We start from the raw sequence: 11,992 nt of genomic DNA on the forward strand, positions 1-11,992 counted from the left end.
TCGAACAGAAGGAATCTTAACCGCAAATTCTGAACCAGACGTTTTGATTGGTCCAAGCGGTTCAAGTGTTCAATCGCTCTTTTCCACTTTTCGAACAGAAGGAATCTTAACCGCAAATTCTGAACCAGACGTTTTGATTGGTCCAGAGCGGTTCATTCCATTTATTCCGAGTTGAACCAAAATAAGCGGGAATTTCAAATAATTCCGGATATCCTGTTTCCTAAATGGTTTCCGTTTCCGGTAAAACAATGTTGACAAATTTACAATAATTCGTTGGGTAAAACTGACAACACTGTTTCACCGGAAACGGAAACGATTTGGCAAACAGGATATCCGGAATTTGTAAAACTGACAACACTGCCTTATTTGAAATTCCCGCTTATTTGGTTCAACTCGGAATAAATGGAATGAGCCGCTCTGGACCAATCAAAGCGTCTGGTTCAGAATTTGCAGTTAAGATTCCTTTTGTTCGAATAGAGGAATAATTGAAAAAAAGAGGGGGGGGCAGGGGGGGGGGTTACCTTTCAGGTCTAGGAATGATTGGGATGAACCCGATGAACCACTTCAAACCAATCAGAGTCATTGACGTATAATACAATCTAGACCGCGCATTACGAAATTCAAGCGAGACGATAGGCAACCCAGCAACACACTGCAAGTGTACCGGCGAGACAATGGTGGAATTCGTGAAAATGCCAGTCTTGCCAGTGCCGTTGCCTGATACGGGTACACTTAGCTCGTATATCCGGCGGTATCAACTAAGCTGAAGGCGCGTCTTTACCCCCCTAGCTGTCTTACCTTCCCCGCCCAAAGTCGGGCCCAATGCGCGGTCTAGATTGTATTATACGTCAATGATCAGAGTGCCTGGCTCAGAATTTGCCAATAGGCGGAATAAAATCGAACCGGAAATAAACAAACTCGAATCTAACCTAAGAACACCGACTGTCATAGTGTCAAAATGGTCCCAAAAGTCTTTTTTTTTCGATATTCCATACAATTTTTCACAAATTGATTCTACCTGTGATTTGATAATGCCTAATTTATTGTCAACAGAAGTCTATCATGTACTTCGAGTAGTTATTTTTTCAAAGGACATCGAATAATCCACCAAGGTACCTGACTGGACTGTCTTCAACTGTTTCTGATATTTTCATGTGTCTTACAGTGTCTGATTAAAGTACACACCAGCATCTCAAGATGAGTAACATCTACATTCAGGAGCCACCAACGCAGGGCAAGGTACTGATAATTTCAATTATGTATTCCTTCCTCTTTCTTGACAATTCTGGGCCGAACTAGAAAATGACAGCTAATTCTTTGATCCAGGGGCTGAAGCTTCAATGCGCAACTTATAGGTACATATCGACGGTGTAAGTCTGCAATCACATAACTCGGTTTGCGACGTCGCAGACTTCCTGTCATACTTTATTTTTTAAGAGGAAAACTACTCAATGGCAATTCTCCCAAACTGACATAATTTTTTTTCTCTGTGCAAAGAAAATGCCGCAAAAATTTCAAGGAATGCTGTCAATTTGTTATCCTTAAAAAAACTAACAGAGGCGAAGATCTTCAAACATTGCAAATGAGATATGTGATCACAAACTTATGACGTTGATATGTCATTACTCTTAAGCTAGAAACATTCAATCCATCTTATACCTGGCATCATAATGAAAATTCAACCTCATTTCAATTGGAGCTTGAACCGTGTTCTATCACACAGTGGTTTGTGGTCTGAAGGAGGCTCTTGATCCATCTATCACAAATGCCTTTAGCATCATCCACCGTGAAATTATTAACAAGGGGAATTTGAGGGACTATTGTCATAAACTACCAGCGTTTGAGCAATCTGATGGAAGCAAAGAATACCAGATTTAGGCAGTATTTCTGGATGCATACTTTGTAGGTCATACATTTGATCATGAGTAAATCATAAATGGGTACGTAATGAGTCTCGTAATGAGTTTGATCGTAAATGGATATATTTTAACAGATTACAATGTTAGCGTGTAATTACAAGTGAACTCAAATATTGAACAGTCAGAATCATATAAACCTTTGGTTCTGATTTGATCATTGGTTTTCATAAAAAATAGACAGAGTCCATAACAAGTAAGTCATTGCATCTTTAGAGTGCGACAGAAGGTCAGCTGTCCTCAGCTTGGCATGAAAAGTAAACGCAAGAAATAAGATGGCAGATCTTCTGTCACAGTCTAAAAATGTACCTATTTGGCATGGACTCCAGTATGTTCTTAACTGATCACACTTAATTTTCAATGAGCCTGTTTTGTATGGTCCAGGTTCTGCTGAAAACAACCGTCGGAGATATTGATATTGAGCTTTGGTCAAAAGAAACTCCGAAAGCGTGCCGGAATTTTGTTCAACTCTGCTTGGAAGGTTACTATAATGGCACAATTTTTCACCGAATCGTCAAAGGATTTATTGCCCAAGGAGGAGATCCTACAGGAACAGGCAGTGGAGGAGATTCAATATATGGAGCACCCTTTAAAGTAAGTTTAATTGTCTACTGGCAATCCATTGCCAATATTTTCATCACAATTTTGTAAATAGGTACGATAGAACTTGACTCAAACTTGTGTCCAACATATGTGATGCTGTTTAACGAAAAATACCCAGTAAGTAAACAGTAAATTTGCCGAGGAAAGGGCAGAAACTCTCTAAATAGAACAACCCAACACAAGGTCCTAGAAATGTATATAGTATTAGTGACAATAGGACTGTACCAATAACCCCGGCCGATGATATACCTGTTGGTAATTCCGGCGTGTCTTGGGACGCAAATATTTAATTGAAGTGAATCTTGAAATAATGACTCAATGTGATATGAATGATATTTAAATGATAAGACTTGTAAATTATTTGTAAAATTATGTATTTCTGAGGTACAAAAAAAAAAAAAAAAAAAAAAAAAAAAAATGCAAGGTCCTGCACACAAAAACAAATCCTTAACCAAACGTGTGATGTCTGAAGATTCAGTGTATATAATCAACTTAGATTTATTCAAGAGAAGTATAATTTCTGAATTATCTTTAACAGTAAAAAACAGATATTGATGGCTGAAAGCAAATATTCGTCTCCAATGTTACATACCTCCTGTCATACTTAATTTTTTTGTGGAAAACCAGTCAATGTAATATCTTGAAAAGGTTCAAATTTGCCACTCTGTTAGCAGAATATTCTTAATCGATTTCAAGCTGTAAAGTTGGTTTCCTTCTCTTGAATAAAGTAAAATAGGAGCGGAAATTTTAAAACACTGCAACGGAAATCTGGGTCCTACTCTTTGGCCTTGGACGTTGGTATTCTAGCAGAGATCTTTTGTACCTACTATGAAACAAAGCAAAAACTAACCGCTTATTTTTTCTTCTCCTTTTGTCTTTAATTTGGTAGCAAAAGGAAAGTCTTTAAAATTCACCTCTTCTGTATGTGTGGAAAGGGGTGTCTCGGAATTCCTCATGATGAAATCTCCAAGAATTGAAATTGGTATGCTCACAAGAAGCGTACCAACTAAAAACCGCAGGTGCTGGAGCTAGTCTGTAATGCATTGAGCTACTCCTTTCCCGTTTTGACTAGAATCCCATTTCATTACTTCGGCATCAGTTAATATGTATTACCTGAACAAAATTTCATAAAAATTTTACAAAGACAAATCCATTCTTATGAAAAAAGGTAATCCTCGATCTTTGATTTTAAAGTTGTAGAAAGATGTGTTTGCACTACTAAAATATGATCAGTATATAGGTAGATATTAATTTTTTCAGGATGAGATCCACTCTCGTTTACGATTCAATCGGCGCGGGTTGGTTGCCATGGCAAACGCAGGAAAGGATGACAATGGATCCCAGTTCTTCTTCACACTTGCCTCAACACCTGAGCTGCAAAACAAACACACCATTTTTGGGAAGGTTGCCGGTGAAACAATTTATAATCTTCCAAAATTGGATGACACTCTTGTGGATCATGTAAGTGGATACCTCTCTCAAAAATATCTGTTTGTAGTTTCAAAGAGCTCTGATGGGTTACTGACTTCTACTTTCCTATACTTAAAGTTGTACTGCGTGAGGAAGGTCTATTTCCGTACACAAATGAGGGGTTTGCGCTTGGAGGACAATGCTCACAAGTGCAGTTTTTGCCATTTCGAGAAATATGTGTTTGAAGTTTTGAAATCACATAAATCCTTATGGCGGACAGAAAGTTCAAACTGATTTTTTGATACATAGAAATTGGAATTTGGAAATGAATATTTCACAGAATAAGACTAGTGAAGACTAGTTTTACTTGAAAGCATTATATCTCAATTTTTCAAAAAACTGCACTTCTGCGTCTTGTCCTTCAAGCCCCTCAAATATTCTCTCAACCTGTTTTCGATTTTTGTAATAGCTGTTACCATCATCTCTGCTTCTTGCTGCTGAACCAGAGCTTGAGTAATGCAGCACTTACATTTTATACTTACATTTTATTTTACTATGTCTCCTCCTCCTACAAATATGATACGATCCCACCTCAACCTTCAACTCTTCAATCTAGTTGTTTACTGCTTTAATAGTGGTCAAGTTGAGCTGTCAATTGTAGCTGCTCAGAACTTAGCGTTGATTTGTTTGAAATGTGTCATTTTCTGGTGCAATTGATGTTTCGTTTCTTAGGTTAGAAGAGGTCTAATTTAAAATATCTAACTGGCAAAGGTGCTAGGTACTAGATTTTAGCCAGCTTGTTATCTACAAATGAGGCAAAAATAAGTTTTGGAAATTAAAATGAGGACATTTGATCAATGAATGAACATGTGCTGTTACAATCCGCTTTCTTCCGAAGCAATTTAGAGAGCTTTACCTATGTTTCTACACATAATTTTCTGGTGGGTATTGGTGCGAATATCATTATTCAATAGCACCATTGCAATAGCGATATGGGGAGCTGTTATCTCAAACTTGTTTTGACTTCCAAAGTGATACAGTCGAAACTACCTGTGATATCCATCACAGTTCGAATTTAAATATATCTGTAAAGATCTTTTCCTGTAAGCGCAAGATTATTTTCGTTTTCATCTTTTTTTCATTACTTTCAGGATGACAGGCCTATTTATCCTCCAAAAATCATCAAAACAGAAGTTATCAGTAATCCTTTTCCTGACATAGTTCCTAGAGTAACGCCCAAACAGAAGTCTTCAGACAAAGAAGAGAAGAAAAGCAAAAGTGATAAAACCAAAGCTGTCAAGTGAGTATTTGTTTTGATTATCATTCAGCATAAGTATTCAAAAGTAAACAAAAAAAATGTTATAGTTGCGCTGATGATGCTCAACAGGTTGGAGCAAAATGCTGTCAAAATTAATACGTGCAAGTAGTAAACGTTACATAATCTTTGTTTTCGACAGTAATCTATGGATCCTCCAGCACTATCTTCGCTTCTCAGACCTAGTGGCAAAATGAGCCATTCAGACTCGGTTTCATGATATTTTAATGAAAATTCCTGCTGATCAAAGATACATCAGTATATCCACTCTTGCATTAAACATTGCAATGGTCCAATATTTATGCCCCCTCCCCCTTCTTCATCCATTTCTTTGAAGGAACAAAACAAGAAATGAACAAGTTTTCTGAACCTAAAACTAATTCATTCCATGAAGCTTTTTCTGAAGCCCCTCATCAAAGGAAAAATGTAAAAAACCGTTTTCAAGAGAAAGGACTTTCAAGTGCTGAAGAGAAAAATCATTGCCAAAGCAAACATCTTTAAAATCAGTAGATGGGAAAATTGCCGAAACTCCCTGTTCCTGTGGAGAATCATGAATCCGGCTCGATCTTTGTGTTGTAACTGCACAAGGATGAACCATCGCTCAACTACTATTAATGTGCTTAGCCTTTCTGCAAGCACCAAACATATGGTACTGTCTTTGTGCAATCAAACCTTCCCTTGGAATGTTTCATCTGAAAGGAAGCTAAAAATGATTTTCCTCATTGTTATAACAGGAATTATAAGCTTCTGTCCTTTGGTGAGGAAGCAGAAGAGGATGAAGAAGAAGCCTCTGAGATCAGCAAAAAGCTTTCGGCAAGAGGGAAATCTAGTCATGACATCAGTGAAGACCCAACGTTGAGCAAAGAGCTAGCTGTTGAAATAGAGCATGGCAGCGACAGTGATCCTAAAGGAAAAACGTCCCCAAAAAGAGATCCGTAAGTATTAATTAGAGACTCCTCAAAACTCATACAGGTTTGTTTTGATTAAAATTTTTCGAGGCTTTTACTCGAAAAAGTTGCATGGTGATGAAACAATAATGTGCCATTAATGTAATCGAAATTCTCAGAACAGTTTTACTAATTTGTGACTGGATCTGTGAAAAAGGACCCTATCTTCTGGGAGAAAATTTTCCCTTACTTTTTGCGAACACCCTAACCACGACGTTTTCTACAACTGAAGAATTTCTATCATATAACTTCAAGACTAGTATCTTCTTTGAATCAAATTTCGAAGTTTCTTTCAGAATCCATGGATGATTGTTGGTTCCATACGCAGGCCCTGAAAAATTGTTGAAATTGCATTTCGTGTTCATTTTGCATCTCTGGGGTGGACGCGTGAGGATATGGGAAAGGCCCTAAATATGGGGAAGGAGGTACAAATTTTAAGTGTCAAAAGCCAAATGTCAAAGGGGAAAAGAAGTTAATGGTCATGCCCTTTGAAATTGGGGGAAATTCTATGGAAAGTCGATGGGAAAAATAGGGAAAGCCTGTGGACGGACGAATGAATATGTAGGACTTGTAGGAGTTTACGTTATCTTGCACTTCAGTCACACAGATAAGAATCTTAGAGACTTTCTTGGAGAAAAGATTTGTTGAGTTACAAATATAAAGAACTTCTAAAGGCGTTACATCTGAAAATCTGTATAATTCGTAAGATAGTCTGAAAAGCAGTAGTTTTTTGTCAAATCTTTCTCACCGTTCATTTTGTTTTATCTCATCTTGGTGATGATTCAATGCCTTTTCGAAGGTGAATCTTCTATTATTCTGTTTAAAATCTAGGTTTGCTATTTTCAGGGAAAAGATAGACAGAATCAAAGCGAAATTAGCATCGTCCAAATCGAAAGAGAGCAATGCCAAAGCAGAAGCTCATCACAGCAGCTCAGATGAAGAGTACGAATTTGGCAAGGAACTGCGAGAAGAAAAAAAACGGAAAATGTAAGATTCTTATCGTTCAATTCTTCGTACATTCTTACAACGAACTGTCTCAGTAGGCTCGATGAACTTCATCAAATCATATTTTTAATCTCTTTTAAATGAAACTGTTTTTCTATATTTTGTTATCAAATTTGAGTGAAAGGCTGAGGATCAAGAGCTGTAATCGTCATTCTGCTGTCTGACAATTTGGTAGTCGTGTTGGTGAATCATCAAGTGAACCAATCAACCTCTATCGGCGTAGTTGCTAAAGAGTTGTCTGCATATAAGCAAGAAAATTATGATAAACTAAATCAGAAATCTTGGAGTAATTAAGTTATTTGCATTCACAATGTACTTAAAAATGGAATCTGAATGTTTAAAAAAATTTGTCATGATATCTAACACCATCACATCTGAGGTCTTAAATGTGCAAAATACACTGCAGGCAATTGTTTTCCTGTGATTTACTCCAATCAGTGAAAACGTAGTAATGGTTCTTTGGCCCTTAAACACTGATATTGTATTTTTTTTCTTTGAAATAATGGAAAGATGTCTTGTAATGTGTTAATTTAGGGCTGAGATAGCCAAAGAGATCCGAGATTTAAAAAAGGATTATCAGAAAAGCAAGAAATCAAACTCGGCACCAGATCAACAGTCTGAAAAACCGGTTACATCACAGAAAGTGGATGAGACAACTGCAGCTTATAGAGAAGAGCAGAAGAAGTACAAGAAATTGAAAGAAAAAGTTCCTCTGAAAGGTATTTCATAGAAAAGTATCTTGGATGAAGAAGCTGAGTGGTATTTTCTTGTTCTTAGGAAAAAAGCTTCTCATGTTAAGAAATTAATTGTAATGAAGCTTAACTCACAAATCGATGGCCTAATTGTAGAACCACGTACCTCTCTTTGTGACGTGGCAAACTTTCTGTCATACTCTATTTTTCTTTGGAAAACAGATCAATGTTATTTCTTGAATACTTTCTTGATTTTTTTCTCTGTTAGCAAAATATTTCATGAAAATTTCAAGCTCTAAAGTTTGCTTGCTTTTCTTCAAAAAATAACATAGGAACAGTAATTTTGAAACACTGGAATGAAGGGACGTGGTTTTGAACTTCGGCCATCGGCTAACTATGGTTCAAATTTAACAGTGTGAAAGATTAAGCTGTTTAGTCTAGTTTTTTTCGCAAGGGTAACCTTAAGATGAGTTTTACGAGGAATGAAAAAAAAAATGCCAAGATTTTTTTCTCCCTCTGTTAAAGCTTTTTGCACCAACTTTGAAGTATGGTTAGTTGGAGTTGGATTGATTTTTGGAAAATGCCTAAATATAACCTATATGCCTAACCCTATATACCTAATAACCTAACTTAACCTAACACAAAAAACTGCAACAGAATAGTGGAATCTCAATAAGTCGGAGGCATTGACTTATAACACAATCTAGACCGCGCACTAGGCCCGACTTCAGGTGGGGGGGGGGGGGGTAAGACAGCTAGCGGGGCGAATCAGGGTAAAGACGCGCTTTCAGCTTAGTTGATATGGCCGGATATACGAAGTGTACCAAGCAAGACTGGCATTTCCATTGTCTCGGCACATATTGGTTTGCTATATGTACCGAGACGATCCGGGTTGCTATTGTCTCGCCGAAATTCCTAATGTGCGGTCTAGATTGTATTATACGTCAATGGTCGGAGGAGGTGGGGACTGTGGATTTTCAAGCCAAAATCATCAAAAATTTGCTGCAAAATGACTTAGTCGGGTGATTTTGTGATAACAAGAATATTTGCTTTGCCAGTCCAGGTTGTGAGGTGGGTAAATAGACCTGAACTTCAAAAATCATTCTCAAGACTAAGGCACATGCATCAACTGACTTTTAGCACTAGTCTTCCTTTATAAACTCAAAACAATCTTTTATTTTGTCTGATTGCTTTTGCCTAGAAAATGAAGATGACTAGTGATGAAGCCTGAACTTGCAAGATTTTTTAAAAAAAAAAACTTCTCAAGATGGTTGATGTCCGTCTATTCACACTTTTATTTAATGCCTAAGCATCAAATTTATCATTGTTCCCTAACAACCCCTTTCCTTAGGGTTCCATTCGGTTTACGCTGTGGCTAAGGGAGGTTTGAGGTCTTCAACCGAGCATCATGAAGAGGTCTATCTCCACGAATCTAGAGTAAAATTCAACAGAATAACTTTGGAAGTAGACCTTTGCAAGAGATTACAATGGTTTGCCTCTAAAAACATTGTAAGTATGAAACAAAAAATGTTGCAGGTTTTAAAAATTTCAAAGTAGGTTCTTGTGGTAATTGCACCTACCTTAAAGTTGGTCAAATTTTTAGAATTTTCTCCTCCACATTTTGTGTTTTTTTTTTTTTTTTTTTTTTTTTTTTTTTTTTGCCATGCCCATTACTTATTATCTTTTGAAAAGGCTTACTACCTAAGTTATTCTCTTGAATTTTTACCCGAATTCCGTGGAAATTGTCCTTTCTATGATGCTACTTTAAGGAACTTCTCAAACCTCCCATAATCACAATGTAAACCAGATGGGACCCCCTTAGAAAAGGAACTGTTTAAGGAACGACTACGCATCATTCAACCTTGTTTTTTACATTTATTAATTTATCTCAGTCATTCATTGACAAATCTTTTTTTGTGTGTCCATTCAGGAGCAGCAAGAGAAGAATATACTTTATCGCTATTGAAAAAATTCAGGAAAGACTTATCGACTGTGAAAGTTAGCACAAATGAAGACGGTGAAAGTGAACCTGAGAAAACAGATCTAGAAACAGATACCGACGGCAAATCTTGGTATTATTTAGTTTATTACTGTTTGTGATTCTTCAATGTTTTGAAAAATGTTGGGGGATTTCATTTTCAAAAAATACTCTTTTTCCGCCAGGTGAATTCTCAAATTTGGCTCATCAAATTGCAACAGTCCAGATGACATAGTAAGGTGATGCTTGAAGCTGAGTTCAGCCAATCAGCAAACGCCATTTCCCGCGTCTTGCTACGTCATCAACGCCTGCCGAAAATACTTTCATACACAAGTTCCATTTTTGGCCTTTTCAGAACAGGGTTTCTTTTCAATTTACGGTAAAAAAAAAAAAACTGAAAACTTCCTGAAAGCGTAGTTTACTTTAATGGGTCGCTAAACCTTGTGTTTTTTGTTTATTATGAAAATACCAGATGAGTAAATTACGTCGTAATTTATAGTGTATTTTTGGAACTAGAATCCTGGACATGCCCGCTTTTAAAAAGCCCAGACTTAAAGGAATTACAAATGCGCAGAAATGGCGGGAAAATTACAGAAGTGTACTACAGCTGTCAAATCGCTATCTCTTCTCATTTTCTGTTGATGTTCGCAAAAATAAAACGTGTTTCAATGTGGAATTGTTGCTTGTTTACTGGAGATAATGTTATTCTATTTTACTTTGTTACAGGATGGGTCATAAATTAGTTTTCGAATCAAATGATCCCGTCATTGCGAAGGATGCGAATACGAAATCTGATGATTGGTTCGAAATCTACGACCCCAGGAACCCAATCAACAAACGAAGACGAGATATGAGCAAAGAACAACTGAAAACTAAGGAAAAACGGACGCGTGACTGAAGATTTTTTATTACTTTTCACTCGCCATCTGAGGCGAATGTGATGGAGTCTAAAAGTTGACAGAAAAACTGTTAAGCAGAGGGAAGGGAAGGAAGAAGACAAGAAAAAAAGCGGGAGGGAGGAATAAAGGATAATAAAATTCAACGAGCGCGGTCAAGAATAATTTTATGAAAGGAGCTTACCTTTTTGTGTCTGTGAAACGGTACGGAAACTTTAAGGCACACAACTTTCAGGGAAAAAGCCAGTCAAATTTGCCCTTCAGTATCAAATGGAATTTCGTCCTTTCAACTTGGTAGGACCTGAAACTGAGGAATTTTTTGTCGTGTATAACTATTTTTTGTAGTACTCTCTGTCCTCAGCTATGAGAATAATGCATTTGAAGTTGCAAACTTGTAGATTCTAAAAATTATAATATCCTTTGAAAACTGACTGCCTTCAAAGTGGAAGGAGTAAGGAATTTTGGAAGGGTAAAATTTTGCAGCCTAAATTTTAGCTTGCTACAGACTTTTGCCTCTGATAAGGTAAATGAAAGCAGCAATTGGACGTATTTCTGCCAAAGGAACCATGTGTATTATAACGTGAGCCCTATTATGGATATATTCTTATGGGCCTCAGGGCTCATGTCTGAATGCACACGATTCTGTTCGGCAGAAATACGTCCAATTATGTCCTACATTGATGAGAAGATGTATGACACATGATGTTTTAACTATTAACTCGACCATTCATTTAGAGAAGGATCCGAGTGCCATAACCTTGTGATTCTCAGTTCCTTTTTTTAATCACGCCTGTCAAGCCTCACAAGGCTTTTGTCACCGAGGTCCTTTTATAAATATGCAGTTTAATTGCTTGAGCAAGTATATATTATATATCTTACTAGGAGCTCATGAGAGCTCCTGTAATTTTTTTGAATGTTGACATTTTGTAAGCGCTCATTAAAAATCTGTTAACAAAAGCTACTTTCTTCATTTTTCTGGACAACTCCCAAGATTTTCAAGGTCACTGAAAATATAACAGCGAGTTGTGTCTGAGACAATGGCCAGCTGGGGCCGAAACTTGTTTAGTGAGAAGAAAAAATTTGTTCAGACTAATGAGTCTACGTTTCATAATGGACCACTAGACAGGGTACGAATTTAAGCGATCTGATACATGTTTCTTAACCAGAATTTCACGAAGAACACGATTCACACAACGAAAATTACTGAAACCAATTCCTAACGGGGATATT

The 11,992-nt window shown here is 37.0% G+C and overlaps 1 protein-coding gene across 1 annotated transcript; it reads left to right on the plus strand.

The window, feature by feature from the left end:
* The first annotated feature begins 915 nt into the window (after positions 1-915).
* On the plus strand, positions 916-11,719 carry LOC109042291 (spliceosome-associated protein CWC27 homolog). Its single transcript, XM_019058952.2, has 9 exons — positions 916-1,239; positions 2,301-2,510; positions 3,780-3,980; positions 5,081-5,229; positions 5,979-6,179; positions 7,038-7,178; positions 7,731-7,915; positions 9,819-9,960; positions 10,593-11,719. Exons 1-9 carry the CDS (start codon positions 1,198-1,200, stop codon positions 10,762-10,764), a joined length of 1,443 nt encoding a protein of 480 aa, XP_018914497.2. The 5' UTR covers positions 916-1,197; the 3' UTR covers positions 10,765-11,719.
* Positions 11,720-11,992: the final 273 nt, after the last annotated feature.

Source organism: Bemisia tabaci, chromosome 10 (assembly GCF_918797505.1).
Source record: "Bemisia tabaci chromosome 10, PGI_BMITA_v3".
Taxonomy (NCBI): domain Eukaryota; kingdom Metazoa; phylum Arthropoda; class Insecta; order Hemiptera; family Aleyrodidae; genus Bemisia; species Bemisia tabaci.